General features: G+C 43.0%; 1 protein-coding gene across 3 annotated transcripts in view; it reads right to left on the minus strand.

Moving 5' to 3' along the window:
• MAML2 (mastermind like transcriptional coactivator 2) overlaps positions 1 to 27,838 on the minus strand; it is a 371,615-nt gene that overhangs the window by 126,640 nt on the left and 217,137 nt on the right. For 2 of the 3 annotated variants that reach the window (XM_057552297.1, XM_057552298.1), the window contains exon 2: positions 26,944 to 27,072. The exons of the other annotated variant lie outside the window; for it this stretch is intronic. In XM_057552297.1, coding sequence (XP_057408280.1) covers positions 26,944 to 27,072 — 129 coding nt within the window. The remainder of the gene's footprint in view (positions 1 to 26,943; positions 27,073 to 27,838) is intronic. 3 annotated transcript variants of the gene reach the window in all.

Genomic DNA, 27,838 nt, shown 5'->3' on the forward strand with positions numbered 1-27,838 from the left:
AAGGCCTGATTTCAATCTTAGGCCAGCTCTGCCTCTCTCGTTGTTTTCCTTGATACACTATGGGATCTTTACAATAAAGGCTCCTTGTTGCTTAAGCTAATGTGAGTTGAGCTTCTGTTACTTTCAATCAAGAGCCCTAACTAAATCCCATGAGATTTAACATTTGGTGATGCGCAGTTTGCAGCAAGGGATAGGGGTACCCTTTGCACCTGGCTGTGAAGCTTTTGTTCCCCTCATCTTTGCTGTCTCTCCATGTTTCCCTGACTCCTAATCTTGTCTATTCACTGATATAGGCCAACATCATCACAGAACACTGTCAGCCATCACTGCATTTGGCACAAACTGAAAGTGGTCACCGTCTGTCCTCAGGCGGTCAGGAAGAGCACAGACCAAAGAGGGTCAGCCGTGTTCCCTTAAGAGAGGCCTGATTTATTTCACGCTGATTTATTTCAGCATGTTACATTTTGAAGGTTTTTTCCACAACTGGTAAAGAAAAAACAAAGGAAAACATTCTTTTTCCAGGTTTGGGTTATTGCCTTTGATTTATTTTCCACTGCTTTGAAAAAACCTGTTCTGCCAGATTCTCTACTGCTCAGGCCACTCCCTGGGCAGTTCAGTACATACTCTGGGAAGCAGCTCCAGGACTTTCTCTAAGCCACCAGGGCTGGAGACGGAGTAATAGAATTAGCGGTGGTGGTAGCAGTAGTAGTAGTAGTAGTAGTAATAATAATAGTAATAACAACAACAACAAAGTCATTTATTGAGGGCTCGTGTGCTAGCCATCGTGCTAAGCTTTTTATGTGGATAATCGCATCTAATTCTCACAGATCAACTCTAAGAATCCTCGCAACAACAACTCTATAAGGTTGATACTATTTCTACCCTCTCCCCTCCTTTTTACCGATGAGAAAATTGAGGTTGGGAGACTGAGTAACTCTTCAAGGTCACACAAACACTAAGCAATAAAGCCAGGCACCAAACCAAGGATTCCCACTGCTGAGCCTGTGCTGCGGAGTAAATGGTACCCCAGGCCCCGACAGAGATAAATAAATGGTGCCCACACGCAGGTATTGAGGAGGCTGGCCCAGGATCTAGTCCTGATTCTGGCATTACTTGCTTTGCTATTTCAGGAAGTTATTGCTCTTCTATGGACCACAGTTCCCTCCTTTATAAATAGGATTATCTCTGAGAACACTTTCCTGCCTGAACCCAGAAAATAATAGACAATGAGGGAGTGAGAATTGTTTTTTAGGTATATGTATCATGGTGTAAAGTCACCACCAAGCATAGCTGGATGGATGGCTTAAGGTGGGAAACAGAAGTCCTCCTCAGTGACGTATGGAAGACATCCCCATGGTTAAAGAGATTCCATTAGGACTTCATCAGGCATGATATTTACCAAGAGAATTTTGGGGATAGTCTATGTCCTGCCTTGTAGAAGCTTCTAATCAAAGTTATGTTACCAAGGTCCAAGGAATGCACAGAAGTAGAGGCACAATACAATCTCAGTGATTCTCAAAGTTCAATCTTGGCTTTGAAGTATTTTCTTTGCTGGACTAAAATGTCTCCATCGGATATATGGCTTTGAATTGTGGTACAGAGTCTCGAAAATTTCTGTGACAAAATGGAAATACTGTATTCTAGAAGGAGAGGGAGAACACAGAGAGTCATATCATGAATACCTCAGTGAGAAATAGTTTATCAGAAAATTCAATGCCACTTTACCAGGCCAGGAATAGTCCTAAGGGAATGAGACTCAATCAGAGGAATGAAGACATGGGTTTACATCAAGAAAGATGGCGGCTGGTTTAGGGAAGTTGGGAGCTCCACAGTGTAGACCTTCCAGGTGGCTGGGGAAGATGGGATGGGGGCAGGTAGAAGTACAAGGGCAGGGTATATCCTGAAAGCCAGAGGGGACAAACAATTTCCAGAAAGCAGTTAATAACATTGAAAGGGTAGAGGAAAGAATCTGCAGAACAAATCTCTCACCAGGGCTGACTTACCCATTAGGCTGGGTAGGCACAGTGCCCAGGGCCCACAGTAGTCTTAGGGGCCCATGAAAATATTTTAATTTAATTTAGTATGGAAGAAAAATTGAACTTTTAGGTTGAGGAAATGTTTTAATATATATAGTAATATATTTATCTTGATGTCAACACAGTCATAAAATATAATTTAAAAAATTTTTATAAGGAAGAAGGGGCCCTCAAAAGCAAAAGGCCCCCCAAAGGCTCTCACATCAGAACTACTATGTATTGAATACTTAATTTAAGACAGGTGCTCTTAAAACAAGAGTTGTGTAGAGTCCCATTTAATCTTCTCACAGCTCTCTGAACATGTATCCTGATCTTCATTTTTACTTGAAGAAATTGCAGCTCCTGACTTTAAGATTGCATAGTGAATGATATGGAAGCAGGTTGCCAACCGGGGTCTGGTTCCAAAGGCCTGCTTCTGAATCACTAACCACACTGCTTGCTTTCCTTTGGCCTTCAATTTGCCACATGCCAACACTGTTCTCAACACAGTGGACACAGAGAGCCAAGATAGAAGGATAACAGAATGAAGACGTATGGCATGTACAGGGCAAGGGTCAGGGCATTCAGGACTCATAGAGATGGATGGCAGGAGAGGACGGTGACATCATTGGTTGGAGGTTGATGGTGAAAGCTCAGGACATCACTCTCGAGGCTCCAACAGAAGAAAGGGAAGAGACAAAGGGTCACTTGGTCATTCAAAAAGATTTATTGAGCATGCAGAGAGGGTTCTGAACCATACCCTGTCCAATGATCCCTGGCATGAGAGAAATGTAGATGACTAAGCTCGTGGCAGCATGTAAAGGCTTCAAGTGAGTGCTACATTTCAATATTTATACTTTTTCTAGACGGACTGAGAGGCACTTTTTGTTTTGTACAATAAACCTGCACCCCAAAATTATTATGTTCAATTTGTGAGATTATGCATACAATATCACCCTTTCACTAGCCATCCAAGAAAAGGGCTTCTTTTGGGAAGGATTTCAACACAGCAAGTCTCGTCTGGTTTGCATATGACACAGGAATCAGTGTACTTCCCTTCGCTGAGATCCAGCAGACTGTTTCCTTTTACTCTCATCCTTGTTCTGACTCTTCTCCTTGAACACCTCCATGCTATTTGAGGCCTGTGGTCTCTACTGGGGGAAGGGGTAGGCCTGCTCAGGGCGGGGCGCAGACACAGTGGCCTGCCTGCCCCAAGGGCTGCGGATGGAGGTGCCGAGAAGCATATGGACAAGGAAAATCCAATGCACAGTGGCATCAGGGCTGCAGTCCCCTGGTAAACTCTCCTTTTTCAACAGCTGTGCTTTACTCTTCCAAAGGACTAGAAACACAAACTTCCTGGAGGGATTTAAGAACGCCATTATTGCACAATCCTCTGGTTTCTGTTTCTTTCCCTGCCCCCTATCCCTTTCCACAAATAAATGCATTCTTTGTCTCCTGGGCTGCCTGAGAAACAGGGAATATGCCACACAAAGGTAACAATTCAGTCCATAGGTCACATTTTTTTTGCTCAAGAAGATTTCTGTCTTTCTCAAAAAGAAATAAACACGAGAACCAAATTTACCACTGCTTAGATACTTCAGGGAATATCTTGGTCCCATCATCTGTAAGCTTTCCTCTGGCCATTTTACTCATGGCTGATTAGAGATAGGGTTCAGAATAGATAATATGAGAAAGAGATCAACTCCCCCAATAATTTATGACTCGATTTGATTCCTGAAGTAAAAATGTTTGGGATCCTGAAACAGCAAATTCCAGCTCATCACAGTACTTGAAGGTAAGAGTGATAATTCCCTGGCTCTCCTGCCCCCAAACAAACTAGGTGGGGTTATAAGGCTTTTGCTGAAGACATCAAAAAGCTCCTACTTCTTATTTAGCCCTTGTAGAGTTCAGAGCTTCTCCGTACTGCTTCCCTGTATTGCGAGGTATTGTTTTATGTCCATATAGTAATTAGATTTGCCCAGCTAGATTTTAAGGTCTTTGAGCTTGGGCATTGTGTCTTATACTTGACTGGCTCCTTTTAGTACTAACCACAATGCTGGGCATATTACAGGTGTTCAAATAGTAGTTTGTTGGATGATCTCAGTACTTGAGAAGCTGGACCCTTCTAACAACTGAGCAGTAAAACAATGGTAAGAAGAAGGCTGTGGTAAATATCTTCATATCCAATTCACAAGCAGTTTAATGGTTCCACTAGAGTTTTGCTTGAGTGATCACTTTCTTCTGAACCCTGAAGTCAAGGAATGAGAAGCTCTGAGAACTGAAACCACATTGTCATCCATGTAAACCACACGTGAAGGTGTGTGTGAAGCTTTGTGAAGGATTCCAGGTGGTGCTGAGCTTCCTGGGGTGCAATTCTAAGCCCCAACTTGACTCAATGTCCCATGTGAATGAAACCACTGCAGCTGAAATGAAGTTGGGCAAACTTCCTGTATGATTTTTAGGAATTTCCGTTTTTATTCCTTCAGAATAAAGTGTGATTTATTTTTAAATTTTATTTTATTATGTTTCTGGTGGAAGGTGTCGGGGAAGGCATGTTAGATCTATCTGGAAAATTTGTCCCATAACTTTGTTCCGTAAGGTCTGGACTCTGAGAAATGTGACCACTTAAGTCAATAAAATAGCTATGTTTTTAATGAAACCAAAGATAAAGTTTTATATAGAAGCCAGAGCACTGCAAATTCAGGATCTTTGTAGAGAAAACAAGTCAACACACTGTCCTTCTAAAGACACTACATGCCAAAGAGTCCCACATTCAAAACGTCTTTAATGCCTCTCTGCCCCCTTCTTATTGTTCACGGTTGCTTGTAGAGGAGTAACCAGAAGAGATGGAAGTTGCCTCAGAAACACACCCCTCATTGCAGGGCAGAGTGAGGACGTCTCATTACAGCATCTTCTCAGTTTGCACACTTCTAGCCCTTCCCCTTGGAGAATGGTCCAAGTTTATCATCAACTCACAAAACATTCACTGAGGGAAGAGGGATGAGAACCCATGCAACACTTTCTCAGAGCGGTAGACATCCCGTTTTTTTTTTTTTTTTTATTGAAATGTAGTTGATTTACAACGTTGTGTTAGTTTCAGGTGTACAACAAAGGGATTCAGTTATACATACATATATATAGATTCTTTTTCAGATTCTTTTCCATTACAGGCTATTACAAGGTATTGAATATAGTTCCCTGTGCTATACAGTAGGTCCTTGTTGTTTATGTATTTTACATACAGTAGTGTATATCTGTTAATCCCAGACTCCTAATTTATCCCTCCCCTCTTCCCTTCTGGTAACCATGAGTTTGTTTTCTATGTCTGTGAGTCTATTTCTGTTTTGTAAATAAGTTCATTTGTATCATGTTTTTAGATTCCACATATAAGTACTATCATATATTTTACACATCCTGTTTTATCAAGGTGAACGGGAAGCTGCGGGATCTCAAAGGAACATGGAATTGAGCTGCTAGTAAACCTGGGATGTGAATGCTACTCCCCTCCTATTCACTGAGCTTGAACCCATCACCGTCCTCCCTGTAGGAGGGGGTTTTAGGGGGATTAGGAACCATGTAAGTAAAGCACCAGCAGCATTCCCAGCTCAGGGCAGCACTCCATCACTGGTGGCTCTTTTTCAGTAGAAGAGGCAGAACTTGAGTCTGAGCCTGTGTGAGGCTTCCTGCTGTCCTGTTACGTGCCAGCACGTGCTAGACAAAGGCAAACTGAAGACAACAAAACGAGCCTTTCCTCATCTGTAAAGTGGCATCTGTTTACTCATTCATTCAACAGATATTTATTTAGCACCAAGTATATATTCTGTGAGGCTGTCGATGTCTTAGGGTTGTTGTGAGGACCAAGTAGCTAGAGCACACAAAAAGCCTGCAAAATTTGGTCTTGGAACATAGTGTTCAATAAATGTGAGAATTGATAAAAACAAACAAAAAGGAGTGGACCCGTCTGTCTGGAAATAAAACGAAAAGGAACAGTGCAATGTGATGGTTGCTATGCCGAGGTGTGTATGGGATTAGCTGTGGAGGAGAGTGGCCTTTGCCTGGAAAGATAGGAAAGGAATCCCTCTCCCTTCCAAGGAAATACACTCCCAAATATGCAAATGATAAGATTGTTTTATGATATTCTGCTACACTGCTAGTGACAGTGTAACAAAACTTGTTGTCTAACAACGGGGGAATGTTGAAATTAAATTAGAAAATTCAAGGTAGAAGTACTTTGCCATATTGTCTACTAGCTTAAACAGTGTCATTCTAGATCCACTTAGTGGTAACCAATGTTATTATCCTGATGACTATCTCCTTGGTCTTCCTGACTAGCTGCAAACAATCATCATAAAGCAGGGGCTGGTGGGGCCACCTTTCAGAGATGGACCTTCTGTGTTTAATAGCAAATGAACAGAATATTCTATAAAAGCTTGAAAAACCCAACCACTTTGTGCATGAAATACTTTAATCATGACTCACTTTTTGCCCAAAATATATCGAAGCAAATCCCCAAAAAATGCTATGTCTAAAATGTTGGCAATTCTCTGGAAATCTCTAAATGTCCTCCTCAGCAGAATGTACAATGTATTAAGTACCATTAATCAAGGGGCTTCTCTCTCCTCCTTAGCTGTAGGGCCCAGTCTGGAAGCTTTCATTCTAAGGGGCCTAGCTTAAGGTCAGTGTATCTCCTCTGTGAGGCCTTGCCCTCCTACTTTCCCTCATGTTCTTTCTTCCTGCTTTAATGATTTTAGCACTTTCTGTCTAATATTGTCTTTGGTAATGGATTCAGGTCTGTGAGTTTTTCACTTCAATGTGATTCCAAGGAGTCAGTGGAGGAGAGAGTACTTGTGCATCTCATGTGTTCTCACAAGCCCAGTCCAGCACTAGCTCGCTGACTGGCGGATGATTTGACTTACTGGGCAGTCAGTGGTCTGGGAACATTAGATGAATCAGTTTATGGGACGTCTATGATTCCCTGCCATTGGCCATGAGTCATACCACAGGGCTTCATAAACCATAGGGCTGATTCTTAGCAATTCTTTGTCCAGCTGCAGAGCTGCTGGGAACTGGGGCAGAGCCGAGAGGTACTGGAGTGATAGGAAAAGCACCGGTGTTCTAAGAGCTTGCTCTTCTTTCCTTATGCTGGTGGGAATTGGATTTATTCCAAAACGTTGGCCAATGTGAGTATCAGGAAAACCCAGGTGGCAGAGAGAATGCCCTCACACCATCCCAGGATTGTTGCGATTCATTATTTTGGGGTTTGCACCCAGGTACTGAAGAGTCCCCACTTTTTTGTAAAATAATACCAGTATAAAACCCAGCCACTCCTAATTCCGTGGCAGCATTTCTCCCTCATCCTAAAGGGCTTACCCGACTTAAATAGGTACTAAGGGTTCCTATTCTTCCCAGCCTAATTCTCTCCGACCACATTCTTCCTTTTTCCTCACGCTCCCTCTGCTTCATGCACAGCGAGGTACCAAGTATTGTTCAACCCCATTCTGAGAATCTGACCCTACATCTTGCCTCTCCCCACCCCAATCTATTCCCCACACAGCCCCCGCCCATCCCAGTGTGTTCTCCTCATAGCAACAAAAGGGATGGTCCTCTCACACCTAAGCTCCAGCCATATTATTTTTTTTCAATTCCCCTAAACACAAAAGGTGATTTCAGCATCAGGTCTTCTGCATATACTGCTCTGTAACTCTCCACCTCCTCTACCTCTTCTCACTCTTATCGTAGCTAGCTCCTTCTTTTTCTTCAGTGTGACCCCAGCAGAGGTTTTCCATGACCACCTACCTAAAATACGCTCTCATGGCTGTCTTCCATCTCAACCTCCTGATTGTTTCCTTTACAGTGTTTATTACAATTTCCTAATACTTGTATTCATTTGCTTCCAATTTTTAAGTCTGTCTCCCATGAAAGCCCTAGATAAGTCTGTCTCCCATGTAAGCCCTATCTATCTCCCAATAAGCCCTAGAGAGGGAGGCTTGAGCTGTGTCTATCTTGGTGACCACTGTAACTCATCTCTAGTGTAACCCAAACAAATAGGAGGTCAAAAAGATTATTTAAAGCAAAATAAAATGTCTAGAAGGAAACACTTCAAGATTCTGAAGTACCTTCTGGTGGCAGGATGATGATTGTTTTTCCCACTTTGCTCATATGTCTGTGTTTTCTAACTTTTCTATATAGGAACATATATTATCTATACAATTAAGATTGACGCGAACATGTTATTCAGTATGTCTGCCCATGCTAAATAACCACACTTCTCTGAGAATCCGGTAGTGGGGCTTGCTTCTGATGACGGGACATCCCATCTCCCCGAGCCCCAAGCAGACTGGATCAAGGCGGACATTTGATTCAAATTGAACCATTTCAATGCTTTTCTAGTAATCAGAAATTGAAACAAGACCTTCTCAACAGTCTCTGTGCACTTGAAATGAGAGAGATGTAGGGCTGCCTGTACTGGAATCATTCTCAGTCATGCACAATGAGAGACAGAGAAAGCGAGTCTACAGAGATGGGAGAATGAAACTGATGCCCAGAGTAAAGCCAGGATGAGAAACCACGCTGAAAGAGAGGGGGAGGGAGGAAGGAGTGGGAGAGAGACAGAGGCACAGAGAGATTCCTGAAGCTTTCCAATTCCTGGTTCCAGCCCTTTGGGAGAGTCAATTAGATTTCCCGTAATTGAGACGCCCCTGTAACCTTCCAATAAATCTCCCCCCAACATACACACCTACATCTTTTTTTTTTCCTCATGATACTTCAAGGGGGCTTCTGTCTCTTACAACAAACGATTCCCAACTAAAACAAAGATGTAATAAAGCCAATAATTACGTTCCAATTAGAGTTTTCATAAGGTAAACGCACATTTTTCTTGACTGATTAAAATTGAAAAGCTGAGCAGAGGCTAAATGCACACATTTATTTTGGTTTCTCTTTCAACTTGCCACGTGTGGTCATTAACCCAGCTCTTCCACAGCCTTTATGAAAGGAGAGCGTTATGAATTAAGAATGAGGGCGGCTGTTCCACGACAGCAGGATTCTAACAGGGTTCCCATTGTCTTCACATAGCTTGACACGGCATACCCAGGGGAGGTCCAGAGATGATATCTCCACCAATTCTCCCCTCGATGCACAAGAATATCCTGAACATAAAACTTCCATCTGAATCATGTTTAGACAACCCAGGTCTGCAACGTGTTAACTGGTTTGGATGCTATCACCTGGAGACAGAGGCGGGAGAGATGAGCAGACCTTTTAAGAGGTCCCTGCAATTTCAGGCTCATCTTTAACTCCATTACAAAGGAATGTTAAGCAGCATTTAGAAGGTAGTTTGGCAAAGTACCTGAAAGCACCAAACAGCCCCTTTGATGTTTTTGGCATTGATGTCATCATTCTTTTGAAACTTTTGAAGAAATATTTTTCTTATAGCAACTGTATCAAGGTTCAATACAGGGTGTTGATGTGTGTTTTTTCTCTGGTCGAATGTTAGTCTGAGTAACCATGAACCATGTAGAGAGATGCTCCTTTAGAGAGACCTCAGCTTTCACTCCAGCCTATGTTTATTTTCACATCAAAGACACATCTAAGGGGAAATTGCTTAACTGGCTCTCTGAAACATGAAGAGGTTTACAGAGATATTTGGTTATAATTGAAAAAACAAAACCAAAACCTACACTTCGGGCAATTTAAGCCTTTCATGCCCGGAAATGTGAATGTATAGTGGCAGATAGAAAACTTCCTTTGCTTTCCAGGAAGGTCTGAAGGCAGACTTTTGCAAGCAGGAATTAAAATCCCACTATTTGCCATACATTTATGGGAAATGATTCTTGATGATTTAAATGACATTAAATGGGGGGACAATAAAGCCTTTATATTGTTTGCAGTTTAACTGCTCTTTGAAGCAATGTCCTATAGCAAAACAATGCCCTCACTTTGATCTAACCTGCTCAGCCCGGTAATTATATGACTGAGATGAATTCTCCACCTGACAGCTTCCAATTCTTCATGTGTGGCCATATTCTTTGAAGAGGGAAAATAAACCCACCTAGATTGGAAAATAAAACTTTAAACAAGTCAAAATTGTGAAGCAACAGTAAGTCTCTCTGTCAAAGCAGTAGGCTGAGCAGAAAGCCTTTTCCCAGATGATGAGAACCTCTGTTTCCCAGGATAGGCTTACGTTCTTCTTGAAACTTATCTTTATTTTTTTTTTCTTGTTTTTTGGCCGTGCCGCATGGCCTGTGGGATTAGTTACCCAACCAGGGATCGAACCCGGGCCCTCGGCAGTCAGAACACAGAGTCCTAACCACTGGACCACCAGGGAATCCCCAAAACGTATCTTCAAACTGGAATATGTTACCATTCCTTTCTGTCAATTCATTTCATGATAAGTCAATATTCATCATTTTTAAAAAATAAGAGGAGAATGTACTAACCTGGGCCTTGGGTTAACTGCTAACTGACTGTTCCCTGATGAGAAACAAATAACAAAAAACAAAAAACTGTTCACCCCATTATAAATGGCCATGGGATAAATCAGACAAATAAAAGAGCTCATTTCGCACCATTCTGCCCTGAAAACTATTTACTGTGTTGCTTGAGTCCGCTTAAAACATTAAAAGCATAGTCAACTCAGAAAGCTCCTAATCCTCAAAAATATTGCTACTGTTTATTTCATTTGCCTTTTAGATACAACACAGGACAGATTTAAACTGAGAAAGCTCACCAACTGCAACCTTGTAAATTGCTTTTAATCCGGATGTCAGCAGGATTGATGCCTCTGGGACTTGAGCCCCTACCCCCCCAAACATACATTTCTTCTCTGTACCTGGCTTGCGATTAATATCTTGTATCCACTAGTTAGATTTCTAGAGGATAAAATACTTCTTTATCCATGACTGGTTCTCTGCATTTGTCATGTCTCTGTATACGCCATTCCACTCTCAAAGAGGGTTTTTCTCTTCAACCAGTGTGTTTCTTGCACTGTCCTCAAATTCCAGCTCAAAACTCACTCCTTCTCAGAGCCTGTGATCACTGCTCTATTATTTTGTGCCCCAGTAAGCCACTCTATCCATAGTTTGCTTTCCTCGTGTATTTAAGGCTTTTGGCTTATAACTGTTATTATACCTTTTTCAGTGCCCCCAGCAAGATTGTAAACACCGTTTTGTGTCTTCTGATGTCTTCTGAGGCAATACATTGTAGTGGTTAAGAGCCCGAGCTTTGGCACAAGAGACCTGGATTTAAGTCCTGGCTCTGTCCTCTACGAGATAGTTTGGGTAGTTTACTTAACCTCTCTGAGCCTCAATTTCCTTCTCTGTATAATGGACGTAACAGTTCCCACTCAGTAGTTGTAGTGAGTCTCAAACGAGATAATGTCTATAAAGTCTGTATTCAAAATGTGGCAAATAATTAAGGCTTAATAAATATCAGCTATTATTTTCATCTAGTCTTCTGGGTCTCTCAACAAAACTTGGATGAGTGTTCAGCATACAACAGAAAAGAGGAGGAACCAACAGCGTTCACTGGGTGTCTACTCAATAGAAAGTACTTTCCATATATTATCTCATTGAATTCCAGCTTCCCGAACTACTATCACTATGACCATGGGCAAGTCACCTAACTTCTGTACCTTGATCTTCTCACCTGTAAAATGTATATAATAATGATACTTATAAAGCTGAGGCAAAGATTAAATAAATTCACGTAGAGTGCTTAAAACAGCCCTGACACATAGAAATGGCCAATAATACCAACTATTATTATTACTATTATTATTATTACTATTAAATCCTTACAACAACCTTGAGAGGAGATATAAGGAACCTCATTTTATAGATGAGAAAAATGAGGCTACAAAAATTTAAACAACTTCACCAAGGTTGCCTGGCTAATAAGTGAATCAAATTTGCCTGACTGTGAAAATATATGCTGTTTATGAAATGTGTTCACCAGAGAAAACTTCCATTTCATGCTAGGGAATTACTCCAGGGAAGCACTAGAGTGACAGCTAGGTCCTCAGGGAACTGTCCATCACAGGTACCGGGTAAGAGGTGAGGCCCTCGTGGAGATGCAGGAGATGACCTCCCTGGCGTGGAAACCATGCAGAGAAAGGTGGGCTTCATTATGAAGCCCATGGATAGGCATCAAAGGACTAGGTAGGGGAGTGACACGATCTGTAATGTATTTTAGAAAAAATACTCTAACACCCAAATATTTGTGGGTGGATTGGAGATAGGAGAGCTTAAGCCAGAAGACCAGGGAGAAATATCTCAGCACTCAGTAAGGGATGGGGAGAACTGGACTTGAGCTAAGGTGCTGGCGGTGGAAACAGAGGTGATGGGAGAGAACTTAGGAAACAGAAACCAAATGAACTTTGTGATTAATTACATGTGAGTGACAGAAAAGAATTAGGGCCAAATCCAGATTCCTGGATTAGTGACTGAGTAGATGATAGAGTCATATGCTGAGAAAAAGATTGTAGGGAGGGAAGTCTGTTTTAAGAGGGGGGTGGGGAGGCAAACGACAGGTCCAAGTTGGCCCATGTTGGGCTGGAGATGTTGTAGGTCACATGGGTGGAGCTGTCTCCTTGCTGGCTAGATATTCGGGTCTGTAGATCAGGAGAGAGCTTTTAGCTGTCTAAAGAGCTTGGACAGAAACCTATCTAAGCATTAGTCGAAGGAATGAACATGGTTCTGAGTCCAAATAGAGAGTCTGGAGTGAGAAAAGAAGAGGGATGGGAATGGAACTTTAGGGAACATTAAAATTGAAGGAGAGAGCGGGAGAGGAATAAGGTAGAGGAGAGGAACAGCTGAAGGAAGAAGGGAGCTTTAGGGAGGGAGGTCACAACTTCAACCAATGATGAGAGGTCACCTGGAACAAAAGCAGAGCTGTATCCACAGCATCTGACATTTGATGGTGGTTGGGGGAAGAGGCCAAATCACAATGCATTAAGGATAGAATGGGAAGTCACAGAAGGAAGCAAATTGGTAGATTATTTTTCCTAAAAGCTTGATTGAAAGAAGGAGAGGCAGGATAGCAGCTAGAGGGAGTTACCTGCCTTATCATTTTTTATATCCTTCACAGCAGTTGTTACAATATTTTGTATTTGTAAGTACGCAGTTAAACATTTTTGAATGGATGATTCTGTCATCTTGCCTAATTCCTTCACTTTATCTCATTCGTTTTCTTCCATATTTTCTCCTCTTCTCTATACCAGTAAGGGAGGTAGTGAGGCTGAGCTTCCTTGTTCAAATACTAGATAGAAGGCATAGAGTTTGCCTGTTTTTCCTAGAGTAGTTAAACATATTGCATGTAATAGGAAGCTCCATAGGCATTTGAAGTCAGCCAAGATAAGAGGGAAGCCAGGCCTTGAGAAACATAGGTATCACTGAGAAAGCAGAAGTGTTGCATCCAGGTATTCTTTTCGTTGGGTTTCGTGTCCAAATAAATAAGGGTATATAGGAAAATCCTGTTTGAGGAACAACAACAACAAAAACTACCCAAAGGAAGACTTAAAAAGGGATGGATGGCATTGAGTGGCTTCAGTGAAAATTCCAGTAGCATAGATTTGCAGGAAATCTAAGGATACTAAAAGCCTATTTAAAATGGTATCCTACTTGATCTTGATAACCAATGGTAGTTCAAAGCATCAGGATTGGGTCTAATCACTTGTTAAATTAAGGTCACGTATGGGAATTGCTTTTGCCCAGATAGTTTCCTACTACCGAATAAGAAGGATCTAATGAAGTTTGATCTTTGGATGCCTATCATCATGTATTATCAAGCCTATCATTTTCTCCATCAAAGAAAACAGTCAGAGAATAGGGGGAAGAGGAGAGAGAGAACAATCCAACAACCCTTGATCCATCTATGCATCAATTCAGACTATTTTCCATCATCTGTGTTCACCTAGCAAGCACACATCATTTCATTTCTTGCTTGAGCTTCTCATCATATTTTTAAACTTTCAATATCATTTAGTAACATTCTTTTTTCTCCGGGATATCTCGTGTCACAGGTGCCTTTTTCTTTCTCTTTATTACTTTTGGAAGTAGAAAGAGAGTTTTTTTTCCCCCTCTCCCATCGACCTTTATCTATTCCTAGCAAATTCATTGCTTTATGGCAAGAGCTAACACGGTCATACGCAGATGCAATTTATCTTTGCACGCAGTCGGTCTGCGTGCATGTGTCTGTGGAGTGTGCTTCTCTTTTATTGTTTGACTCCTTTTAACTCCACTCAGATCTCTCTAATCACAGTTTGGAATTCACCTGAATTTCCCTGCTGTGAAAGCTGAAAACGCTGACATCAAGTTGCTAAGACCACAGCTCTGAAAAGGAAATAGCACATCTTTATTGGTGGGACCCATTAAAAGATATGAATGGGAGGTTTTTAAGTAAGATGTTGCATACATATGACCTCCAGGTGCTTGACAGTGACACTGCCCCACATGTTGGCCATCTCCTCCATAATTAAAGAAATGCTTTGAAAAAGAATGGAGCTGTTTGATTTTCACACTGAAACATAATTCTGGGAATTCAGAGCCCACAGCTTGCTATGCCCAATCCAAAGGATGGAAAAGGTTCATACAAATCTTTTCATGAGGCTGAGAGAGTCTTCGGCATTCTAGCTTCATTCTTTTCTGAGGGAGAAATTTTAATTTCTTATGATTTCTTATGTGTCCATTTTCAAGGTTAGTTTTTTTTTTTTTCCCCTCAAAAAGGCTGCTATAGCAACAACCAGCCATCACAGAGTTCTTCCTTGAGTACTTACAAATGCTGCCTGTTAAGCAGATCCCAATGCCACATGAAAGGCCAGGGAGAAACATAAGCATATCAGTTGGAAAACATAAACTAGATGGTAAAAATAAACCATTTTTTGAAATGGAAGCGGAAGCATTCATTGATTGGAGGGGGCACTCCATACAGATGATGGCAATTTCTCTATAACAACAAACCAAGCCGACACTTACATGGTGACCAGGCTCGAAGGGCCTTGAGCAAGGTGATCAACAGGAAATGGGACTCAGGCCATTGCCAAAGAGAGGCTGAGCTCTGGTGTCTGCTCAGAACTCAGCAGCCATGCTTGTGGCGTGCAGGATGACCTGGACTGGTGTCCATCCTGAGAAAGTGGCCTTGGGCCTGCCGCTCTACGGCCCTGGGGTGATGGCAGTGTTCTGCCCAAGAACCTGTGTATATCCCCTCCCCTCTTGTGGGGGCAGCTGGACTAAGAAGACTGACCCATTGGCACAGACATAGAGAACAGACTTGTGGTTGCCAAGGGGGCAGGGGGGATGGGGGAGGGATGGAGTGGGAGTTTGGGGTTAGCAGATGGAAATTAGTATATATAGAATAGGTAAACAACAAGGTCCTACTGTACAGCACAAGGAACGATATTCAATATCCTGTGATAAACCACAATGGAAAAGAATATTTAAAAGAAGAACGTATATATACATATAACTGAATCACTTTGCTGTACAGCAGAAATTAACATAACATTGTAAATCAATTATACATCAATTAAAAAAAAAGACTGACCCATTGGGTGTGTTCCTTGACCTACCTCAAATGTCACCAGTAATATTTGTGCTGAGATCATTACAGTCTATGAAGTACCGATGGGATATGGAAGCCATCTGTAGAACCAAAAGGAGACCGTTCTTCCACCCTTCTCTCCCCTCTGTGCTTCTACTTCCCAGGCAAGAGGGGAGGCCTCTGACCTTCCATTCTTGCCCCAATTTCACCCTCCATGATCATGTGTTTGACACCCATGCATTAGCCATCCCTTCCTTCCCTAACCGAATTAGTTTGAAGGAATAGCTGGCAATACATTCCCAAGGCTTGACTTACTCATCCTGTTCTGTGGAATAAGGAACATACCTGGCCTAAAGGAAAGTGTCCTCTGAAAGAACTGGAAATGGGGAAGCCAAGGGAGAAAGTGTAAAAGCCACTGAGTCAACTGCTGAGAAGAAATGCCGTAATTTCCCCCTGTGGGTTTGTCAGCAAAGGCTCTGCCCTCTGCCCTCCAGGCCCACTCTGCGTTTGAGTCATGCAAAGTCAGAGAGCAACAGGCAAGAATGCAAAAATATGTTTAGCCTCACCTTTTATGAACAATCAGAATTCAGTTTGCATTGTGCAGTGCAAAAAAAACAGGTCTAGGTTTTCTAGAAGATACATGAGAAAGAGGCAGAAGAGAAGGAAAATAGAATGTCATAGAAAAGTCTTTGAAAGGAAAAAAAAAACCCACTTTGTAGGCTTTTTTGTCCCCCTGCTTAATGACAAGCAAGGGATATTCACGTTGAATCATGCTGTTCAAAAGGAAACATACTGGGGCCAAATTTATATGAGGAGAATTTCACTGCCCTGCATTGTTTTATTTCAGACAGCTAGTTACTGTGAGGCTGTATTTTCAAATTCTTTCTTCAAACATCTATGCCCTTGGGCAGACATATTAGCTCATTTTATATTGAGAATCTCATTACATCAAGTAGAAATCCTAAGCCTGATAAAATGATTTACCCCCTCAATTTAACTTTTATTTTAGTCTCCCACCAGCTTCCCTAAAGTGGGTTTGCTGCCAAGCTATAATACTATTTTAGACTGAGTCATCCAGGCTCAGTGAACAGCTTTTACTCTGCTCCTAATGTTTCCCCATCCCTGTTGTTTGAATAAAGAGAATGTGTTCTTCTATGGGTTTGCATTTGAAATGGTTACCAACGAGGGAAAAAAGAAAAAATGGAGGCTTAAATCCAGGGTGTTTGGCCCCGAGGGAACACAGACTCCCCTCTCTCCGTCTCTATGGCTCCCAAAAGGGGGATTGAGGGCTATACATTTTTAAGCTCTGCTGAAGCCTAGAAAAACACTGGAAGCATATGAAGGCACTGGTATAGTTGAGTACATAATGCTTCATTTATTCATGGGGAGAAAGTATTTGGAGTCACTCACAGAGGGTGTGGTTAGAGACCCCTCCTGGAAAAATCAAAAATAAAAATGAAACATTAGGCGAAGTCCTGCTCCAGGAAATTGGCATGCCATCACCAGAGTTGCAGGGTTTTGAAAAAATAATAAAGGAATCATACCTTCTGAGGGAAATCCAGACCATTCTTTGATTGCCCAGACTTTGTCCCTGGGGCAAAAGATAGTCCAGACTGAGATACATACTACGATGATTCCTGGTGAGGAATCCGCATAGAAAGACCCAATTTTACCTTCTGTCTCTCAGAGTCATCGTTTTATCCTAATCTGCTCAACTCCTGTTCCTTCTTACTCCCTCCTCCCTCCCCACTCAGAACCTCAGTTTTAAATGAACTCATGCAAATCAACCCCAAGTAGCCCTGGTTTTGCAAGTCCCACTCTCAGTGTTCTGGCTTCTGCATCTGTGATCTCATTTACTCACACCCTCCCTACACATCTACTGATTTCGATTGCTGGCTCAGTGGATGGGAAAGCCTGAAATATTTTCAGAAATAAAGAAGTAGCATCTAAAGTTTCACCCAACAGAGAGGCCCCCACCATAAAAGGAAATTGTGAATACTGAGAAGTCGCTCTCCTTCTTGGACTCCCCTGAGAGCTGGTTCAATGGCAGATTTGAAGGACACCTTCTTAGGTGTCCTTGTCAGCAGAAGGGCCTCAGGCCCCCTCTGGGCCAGGCTCCCATGGCTAGGATTAGGTATAGCTGGAATGTGAAATGGAGCCAATAACTCCAATCCCAACAAGCAAAGAAGTCAACAGTAGTGGGGAGGGCAGAGGCAGGAAAATGTGAGCTGGTTGGGATTAAAAACACCGCAACCAGGGTCTCCAGCAAAGCAGAGACAGTGAATGCGAAGCATCATTAGAAACACAGGTTGTCAGAGTTATGCTTCTGCTGTGGTTCTGAACCAGGAAAACCAGAGCCAGGAGAGGACCTGTGGGTTCCTATGTTGGCTCATGCTGGCTGAGGCCACACTGGGAGTTTCACACAGAGAGAAGCGGGGATAAAGCAGAGAGGGCATAGTAAATGTTTGGTGGTGGGAGGCGAACTTGTTTTTACTTAACTCATCCTCCGAGTAATCTTGGCTCAGAAATTAAATTAAGTTAATTAAATTGGCCAATATATGCCTCACCTGTTACCTCCTACAGGTTCTGGTCAGGATAATCATTCTACCAACATGGAGGACCTCTGTCCCACATGTGTGAGATCTAGTGAACAAGCAGACCATAGTCTTCAAAGACTTCGAGGACTCACTGGGGTCTAGTGGGAGAGACTGACAATGGTTGAGTAAATATAAAAGGTCAGGAAACAAAACCCAGAGTTAGTAGAAGGAAAGAAATCATAAAGATCAGAGCAGAAATAAATGAAATAGAGACTAAGAAAACAATAGAAAAGATCAATGAAACTAAAAGCCTGTTCTTTGAAAACATAAACAAAATTGATAAACCTTTAGCCAGACTCATGAAGAAAAAAAAGGGAGAGGGCCCAAATCAATAAAATTAGAAATGAAAAAGGAAAAGTTAACAACAGACACCACAGAAATACAAAGGCTCATAAGAGACTACTACAAGCAACTCTATGCCAATAAAATGGACAACCTAGAAGAAATGGTCAAATTCTTAGAAAGGTACAATCTCCCAAGACTGAACCAGGTAGAAATAGAAAATATGAACAGACCAGTTACAAGTACTGAAATTGAATCTGTGATTAAAAAACTCCCAACAAACTCCCAAAGTCCAAGACCAGATGGCTTCACAGGCGAATGCTACCAAACGTTTAGAGAAGAGTTGACACCTATCCTTCTGAAACTCTTCCAAAAAACTACAGAGGAAGGAACACTCCCAAACTCATCGTATGAGGCCACCATCACCCTGATACCAAAACCAGACAAAGATACCACAAAAAAAGAAAACTACAGGCCAATATCACTGATGAACATAGATGCAAAAGTCCTCAACAAAATACTAGCGCTCTGAAGAAATAGGAAGCAGAGTAAGAGAAGAGAGTGTACTATGTTAAACAGGATGGTCAGGAAAGATTGCTCTGAGGCCCTGTGATGGCAGGGGCCACCTCAATGAGAGGAGGGCATCTCCAACCACTCTAAGTTTCAGGGTCTCAAGTTGGGCCATCTAGAGGAGGAAGGGACCAGGGGTGCAGATCCCGAGTCTTAGTGTCTATTGAAGCACCGTTTTCATAGGGCCCTGGGAAACCCACAGAGCCACTTCACCACAGCCACGTGAGTCAGACTCTGGGGCTCAGAAGGCATCCTGAAGGCTGGTAAACTTTCTCTCCTACCCTGACAAATCTGAGGCCGGGAAGCCAAGTACCCCCTGGGATTCTGATATAGCAACGCAGGCAGCAAAGAGGCACCAAGCTCCTGTAAATAACATATGCTTTCTCAGTTGGAGGCAAGGCAGTGCTTTTTGGTCTCCCTTTACACCACTGTAAGAGTGAAGAACGCACTTCTGCTTGAAATTCTACGTGCTTTTCATTCTTAAGTCAGACTTTCACCACTCACTTAAATTTGTACGTGTACCTTCCCACTGGATGGGTACATAAAGCGGACCTGAGGAACTATATGTTTCACCCTCTGGGATGACAGGCCAGAGAGGACAAAGACATGGCTCAAATATTCTAACCCGAACTGCAAAGGATCATATTGTGACACTGAGGATTCTGAATCAGTTGGCCTCCCCTGGAATGCAGTGAGACCCAAACAGAGTCAGCCTGTAGCACCATGTACTTTGTCTGTGTTCATGTTCTACCCTGGTCTGACAACATGGCAATAGGAGGTCCTGGCTTGTGTGTGTAATTTAGAGACAGGTTTTGTGCTCAATTGCTAAGCTTTCTGGTGTTCAGCCACTGGGACATATGGAGCTGAGTTCTCCCCATCTCTGCAGGGTTGGGAGGAAGAAGGTGGAAAAATGAAACTGGTTTCCAAAGTGCTTTTCCCAAACAAATGACTCCTCAAACTTGAATGTGCTCCCCTAAGTGGAATATCATGCTGATGCACGTGTGTGGCAAAGAGAATGAGTATTTCAATGTTCAGTTCATTAAGGGAATCACTAAATAATGGCTCTGTTGAATACTACCTACTAAGTGCAAGGGACTATGGGTAGCCATAAGAAGATACAGAGAAATAAAATACAGAGCACATGAAGATAATGATAACACAACAAAAGCTAAGTTATTTTTTAAAGAACAAAGGCAAAGTAGTTAATAAGTACGTAGTTAGTAAGTAGTAATAACAAATGGTGAACTAACTTGACCGACATGAGTTTAGGTATCTAAATGAATCAGACTGGCCCAGAAGGTTAAAGTCCAACCTCTTTTCATGGGTCTAAGCAGACACAATTTAAGATGGGTGGAATTTAGATAAGTGGAGATGTGAGAGGAAGACATTGCAATGAAAGAGAATCTGATGAGCAAATGTGGGGAGGAGATAAACAAAAAACCATGCAAGTTGACAAGGCAAGGGAACAGGACTGGCCTTGCTCTTCCACAGTTGGATTACTTTCAGAAAGTGATGTGGTCTTGGACTCCTTGATGGGCTCAGTACCTGTCATGCTGCAGAAGCATTCTCAGCAAGCTCTCATGCAGAGAAGGAGTTCTGGAGTACCGCATCAAGAATGGAATGGGCAAATAAGCTATCTGAAGCATCTACCCCATCACTGCCTAGACAATACATCATCCTCTGCTTAGACAGACTAGAAGCATCTTAGAACAAAGATGTTCTATAATCTGCTGAAAGCCCACCACACCCCCAATGAGTAAATCCTTAAAATAATCATATTTAACTGACAATGAATAAACTTATGCAACCAAGGAACAATAGGTGGTATGATAATAAGTCTGGAAAGGACCTAAGAAATAATTCGGTCCACGGCCCTGCCTTTTAACAAGTGACTCCAAACCATCCCCAGAGAGACTTCTACTCTCTTCTTAAATATAGACAGATCAAAGACTTCCACAACCTCCCTCACTCTGGCAAGAAATCATTTTGATGGCTAAGAAAATGTTCTCTATTTAATTCAACCAACAACTGTTAAACCTACAATTGTAAGTCATTGGGCCCGTGCCACAGTAGAAGCAAAACTTTGTTCAGGGACTTCATCTTCTAGTAGAAAAGCCAAGCGTGCACACAGAGAACTTGAACCCAAGGCAGTGAATGACACTGCTAAGCTCTAAGCTCCTTGAGGGCAGAGACTGTGTCCTTTTCATTTTGAAATCCCTAGAGCCTAGCACCATGCACAGCATATAGTAATTTCTCAATAAATGTTTGTTAAACTGGGAAAGACATGCAAAAGACTAAAAGAAAACAACATGGAAAGATGGATTCACAATAATGGAGTTGGAGCAATCTTCTGGGTCTGATTTATGAAGGTTGGGAAGGAACAAAATGAGTCAAGAAGTGGTGCAGGAAAATCCACCTCTTGCTTGCTCTTTCATGAAGTGAGTGTTTCTGATGTGCATCCTCTTCATAATATTTCTACATCACCAAGCACAACAAAAAAGTTACCTTTTTCATTTCTTTCCTCCAAGGTAAACACACTCTCCTTTCATTTTTCCCTTTAGCACCTTTTCCCCCCATTGTTCCCTTCCCTGTTTTCTGTTTTTTCTCTGAAACCTCCCACCATTTCTCCATATTAAAATAATTATACAACTCCTTATAACTATACAGACTCTTACAGCTTGTAAACACACTTCTATGTCCATTACCATATTTGATTTTTACAATAACCCTATGAGGTGGGTTGAGAAAGTAACAGTATTTTTGTTATAAAGAGGAAGAAAGGCAGGTGTGGCATTGTGGTAGACAGAACAATAGCCCCTCCCCCCCAAAGATGTCCATGCCCTAATTCCTAGGACCTTTGAATATTTCATCATACGTGGTGAAAGGGACTTTGCAGGTGTGATTCATTGAGGATCTTGAGATGGGGACATTAGCCTGGATCATCCAGGTGGGTTCAATGTCATCACAACAGTCCTTATGAGTGACGTGGGCAGCAGCAGAATCAGAGCTAATGTGAGGACATGACACTGCTGGCTTGGAGGTGGAAGGGAGCCATGAACCAAGACATGCAGGCAGCCCACAGAAGCTGGAAGACCAGGGAAAGGATTCTCTCCTAGAGCCTCCGGGAGCACAGCCCTGTCCAAACACTGATTTTAGCCCAGTGAGACCCATCTTGGGCTTCTGCCCTCCAGAGCTGCAATGTAATAAATCTTGTGTTTTAAATTTTAAGTCCTCAAGTTTGTGGTAATTTCTTACAGTAGAAGAAATTAGAAAAAATAGAAACAAAATAAAGGCATGAAGTTCTCACATAGCCCACGACTATCAGAGCTGCGTCTAGAACCCAGGCCAGGCTCTATCTACCACCTGGCTCTGTCTTTCTTGGAGTTCTCCTATTTCCTCTAATTACTTTTTTCTTCCCCCCCACCCCCACACCTTGTTTGTTTCCTTTAAACCATTATTATAATTTGTAATAATTTTCTTTAAGTAGGAGTTTTTGCATCTCTCCTCCCGCCAAAATGTAAGCTCCAGGAGAGGACCTAGGCCTTAAGTCTGTTCACCACTGAGTCCCTCATGCCTACAATGGTGCTGGGGAACACTCAGTGCTCAGTACATATTTGTTGGAAAAGTCACACCCTTGAGCTAGACAACAGCTGAGCAGAGCCACAGAGGCTGAGATGATGACCAGTGTCCACTGCAGACCTGAAGGATCAGGAGTGATCTGCTTCTTGGGAAGTGAGAGGGAAATTGTGTGACGAGTTCATTACTGTCCCCAACGGCCCCAGCAGAGGCCCCCTCCACATGCCCAGGTGTGAGGCCTGAAGCCCAGGTTTGAAGAGCTCACATGCTGGCAACATTTTATTCTTCCTTTCTTCTCATCAATAAGCCTGTCTCCCATTGCCTTGAGCATTTTGTTTCCACCCTGCATCTAATTGCTTTTGGATAATTATATCATTAACTCTTGGAAAGGAATAATAAAAAAATAAATCAGGTTTGTGTAGCAAGAGGCCCAGGTGAGCCATTTTCAGCTTCTTCCGACTCCTCCTGTCTTCGTCCTCATTCCCCTCCTCTCTCTGACCTTGTGAATTAGAATCTCAGCCAATCGGGCCCAAGAATCCGGATCTTTAAAGCGTCCCTGGGTGATTATGGTGATCAGTGAGGTATGGAAACCACTGATCTGGAGGATCAGGGTCCTCAGAGATCAAGGAGAAACTGAAGAATAAAGTTAAACAAATTACAAAGATCCCCGTGTTTACTTTAGTTCTTTCTTCCAAGTTGCTCAAGGGATAGTGTCTTGCTTTCCTTAGTTATTTCTGGACCAGTGCTGTGATTCTGAATATACAAGATGGGAAAATGATGCAAAGAGAAATCCCCCAGGCAGGTAGCTAGATACATCACTGATGAATAGATACTCATCTGAAGAACGCCAGGGTCAGGAGCGAGCGAAGGATAATTTGGATGCTAAGCCAGGTCTCCAGCTCATTTCTGGAAGGAGAGAGAGCAGGAAGGGTTCCTGAAGCCGTTGATTTCAAGCTGGACCCCACAGAGTCCTCGATCCTCTACGCCAGGGAGAATCCACATTCTCTCTTTTGCCCCGGGACAGCCTGGCTTGCCAAGAGGCTCCCAGATCATGAGAGGATTACCTCAGTTGACAGTGGAAGGAGTCTCAGTGGTCTCAGATCTTAGAAATAGGCAGACTTGCGGGGGTATCAGGAATCTTCATGACAGTGTGTTTCCACTGATATGTAGGAGACGATCAGTACTTGTTCAATGATGAATTGAACTTCCTGCTACAGGAGGCCTTGAACATATGTGGATGTGATTCCTTGTTACCAGCAAGGAAAGACTTGTATTTATCTGGTGTGTATTATTAGCTGATGGCAAAAAGAATTAACAGACATGGACTTGGGTGCAGTGTGCGTAAACCCTCAATAAACATGTTCCAAAGAAGCATCGTATTTTCTTTTCATTACTTCAAATCTAAATTTCAACTTTTCAAACCATTCTTTGTTAATCATAATGAACTCATTCAGGATTAGCATACAGTCATTGTGATTAATGGGTGAGTGTCCTGGCGGCCTTTGCGTCACCACAGGAAGGCATTCTTTTTGGCAACACGTAAAGAAAAGAGGAAAGCAGACTTCAAAGGAAGAGCTGGGAAACCAAGGAACTCTTAGTTTTGTGCCCATTCCATAGTCCTGTCTGCAGGGGTTTAATTGCCCTGATAACTGGCCTGGTAGTGTTGCCCTGGGGCGACAGCACAGATCCACCAGACATTTCTCTAGATGTGTAGATACAGCAATGCTTGGCCTCCTGACTTGCAGATAATCTCTCTGAATTTCTAAGGCGTGATTCCCTACTAATGGGGAAGAAAACCTTTTTTTCTTCCCCCATGGGTGCCGTTCAAAAACTCTTCTGCCTTTTCCCCAGTTGCAGAAAATTCTCAAGTCTCCTTAAGTGCCCTATTGTAAATGGGTCTGTGGGAGTAGCCATGAAGGGAGGGAAAGAAAACCAGACAAAGGAGAAAATTGCCTAAGAAACGGAGGTTGGATGAAGGCAAATCTCTCAGGCTGGTGTGTGTGGGGGGCGGGTGCGGTTTGAGAAACTATAAGCCATTTAGTCATAAGAAATTCTATCTCCACGGCTGCAGTAAACCATCACACCTGTAGGCTTTTATTTCTCACTGAGGACCCTGTAAAATCCAAGGCAGCAAATCGGAATTCTGTGCGGTTTAGAGGGAATGCAACCACAGATTCCAGCCAGGAGGGAAAAGATCAATTATCCCATTCTTTACGTGCCCGGTCTCGTACTCTGAAAGCCCCATGTAAGTGAAATGTGAGCCACAATCCTGGCCAGGGCAGAGGAAACATAAGCTGCAAACCTGCGTTATGCCTAGTGAATGCCCTTTATGGTGCTGGTGCTGAAATGACAGGTCTCATAGTCACTTGCCTGACGGGCTTGATGAGCATCTGAATGATGTCAGGGACCATTTCAGGGACCCGAGCTGAGCCATGGGCTGGCTGAATCTATCCATTCGAAACCCTTCAGTGCTGGAGGTCTAGGTTTCTCCTCTTGGATACATTTGTGCACAGGACAATCAAGGTGGTCCAAGGTGGTGAGATGGCCATCTCTGTCTCTCTCATGATCAATGACCACCCTTTGTTCTAAGCATTCCTTCTCTTGTTTCCCACCCCTCCGTGCCCTTGACGGCATTGTAGCCAGCTCCCAGGCAGCCCCCTGAAGGCAGGAACCAGATTTCCAAAAGATATCATTAGAATTTACCTGGGCAAGGTGTGCCTGAGAGACGTGTAAAGTCTTTTTTCCTGGTAATCACACATCTGCCCATCTCTACAATTGGCTGAGCTCCTCCAGGTCAGGAAGCTTGTCTGCTTGTTCACTGCGTCCCCGGCACTTCATGCAGTGTCTGGCACCTAATAAGGCTCAATAATGCTTGTTGAATAAAGAGGCTGGCAATTTACCATTTGCCCCGGACATGTGTAATAATCCACATGCATCTGGTTTTGTGGTTACGTGCAGTGTCCCCAAATATGCTAGGGGACTTCTGTCCTGTTGAGGGAAGACTGCCATTTAGATATGTAACATTCTTAGAGCCAGCTCTAAGATACAGCCTGTCACAGTCACCCAGGGTTTACTCTGGAATCACCAGGTGCTGGGCTGGCAAATAAGGGAAGCAGCAGCCACTGTAGCCTTTATGAACCAGAGGACTATGTAAGCTGAGGAACGGTAAGTATCTAAAGATGGGGAAGGGCGAGAGAGTGACACAGCCTTCACAGGTAGGGATAAGGAGTTACTCCGGGAGGCAACATGATTTAGAAATGTTCCAGTTCTGCCGGCCATGGATTCCCTTCCTATTCTCTCAAGGGGCTGCTTCTGCAAGCATTCCAGAGGGCATTCATCCTCCTCCCTGCCTTCCACACACAGTATTCCTCTGTGTCAGGCACTGTGCTAGAAACCGGGAGACAGGCGTGAATAAGACCTATCCCTGCCCTGAGTGCTCCCAGCTCAGCTGGCAAGAGGGGTGGGTAAGATGATCATTACAATGCTGTGTGCTCTACGGTTTGACTCCAGTGGGGTAGGCGGGAGAACCACCTGGGACGGAGACTGGAAAGACAGTCTTGATTCTGGCTCTCTTATTATCTTTTAGCAAATCAATCCCGGGTTTCTCATCAGTAAAATGTTCATCATGACACCTGCCTTACCTAACTAGAATGGTTGTTTTAAATATTTACTGAGATAATCCCTGGGAAAGCATATTTAAAAGGATAAAATTCTATAGATACCAGTCTTCTTTTCATCACCATGCTTTTGTTTATTTAAAGTCAACACGTGTGTGTGTGTGTGTGTGTGTGAGAGAGAGAGAGAACAAGCATATGTGCATGCACCCAGTAAAAGGGCATGAGATGGAGAGAAAAGAAGGGTCACAGATCACAGAAATCCTAAGAAGAGTAAATGTGGATCCAGAAACCAAATGCTAAACCTTCTATGGTTTGCTAAAAGAAGCTGCTTATGTATTAAGCTCAAATGTAGCTTTCTCAAAATAATTCCCAATCCAGGGCTTCTTTTGCTTCTTTCTTTCCCCCTAGGTCATCCACTGGTGAGAATAGGTGATGGCCACATGGACCGGCACTTATCCCCTAACTTGGACCATTTATTACATACCTCATGAGCCACCTTTTATTATTTTATTATTGCCTCTTGATAAAGCATTTTCTGCTTGTGGCCATTAAGCCACCACTTAGGAAGAGATGACATTGCTGTCTCTTCCTAAGGGGGGGAGGGTTAATGAGTTGCCCTTGAATGACCTGAAAAGTTCATGATTTATGCAGAGTCCTGGAGGTGGAGGCAGGGAAGCAAATGAGCAGAGACGAGAAGAGACAGACTCCGAACAGAGAGTGTTTATGGTTCTTGAAGCAGAAGCACTTTACCTTGTACAGGCTGAGCCGTGAGGTCTCTGAGCCATGCTGCACAGAAATGGCGCGGAAACACTTCCCATCTCCAAGTCTCAGCCTCCGGGAGTTGTCAGCAGAAGGGGCAGGAGAGCCATGGGGGGACACCTGGAACGTGACAGGTGGCTGCTGGTTCTGACTCCAGCTGGAACAACGCCCATGTTACACAAGCGCATGCTCACATCTGTGGACCCCGTCTCTCCGGGTCTGGGCTACAGATGGGGAGGCAAGCTCCACAGTGTGTGTGCTGGGTTGGCACACGCATTATGAAACCCTAAATGAATCAGTACTATTTGCCTGTTCTCTGTGTCATGAACAGTTTGTGTTATTTATGACCCCCAGCAGCCCTTGACAGGTTACTAATGGTTAGGTGAAAGGCAATGAGTAAAGGTTCTTCAGTGAGACCAACATCAAATGAGGCCCTTAATCATCCCCTCTTCCCTTTCCTTGGCATACTCAAGGATGGCCTTTTTGGTACTATGTTAGGCCAGGCAGTAACGTGAGTCAGGCCGTGAGGATAAAGGAGAAAAGAAGGGATCAAAGCATTCTTTAGAGGATGCTTATCTGTCGGTAAGCAAAGGGCATAGGTTCTGGTTGCAACTGCACCGGTGGGCAGGGTTAGAGTGGGAAAGAGGCCCACAGCGGTCTCCAGCTTACGAGACTTCTAATTCACATGCAGAGCGGGAACTCAGACTTCAGGAATGCCTGGGAAAAGGCTTCCTTCTGACAATAGTACTTTTGCCGACATCCTGACTCATGAACAATAACTGTAGAGTAAGTGTCCACGATGTGCAAGGTGTTATGCTGGGAGCTCTGAGGGATACAGGACATCAACCCTAGTTGCCAGACACTTAGAGTTTAGTTGAAAAGATAA

This window comes from Balaenoptera acutorostrata, chromosome 9, assembly GCF_949987535.1.
Source record: "Balaenoptera acutorostrata chromosome 9, mBalAcu1.1, whole genome shotgun sequence".
In the NCBI taxonomy this organism is placed as follows: Eukaryota; Metazoa; Chordata; class Mammalia; order Artiodactyla; family Balaenopteridae; genus Balaenoptera; species Balaenoptera acutorostrata.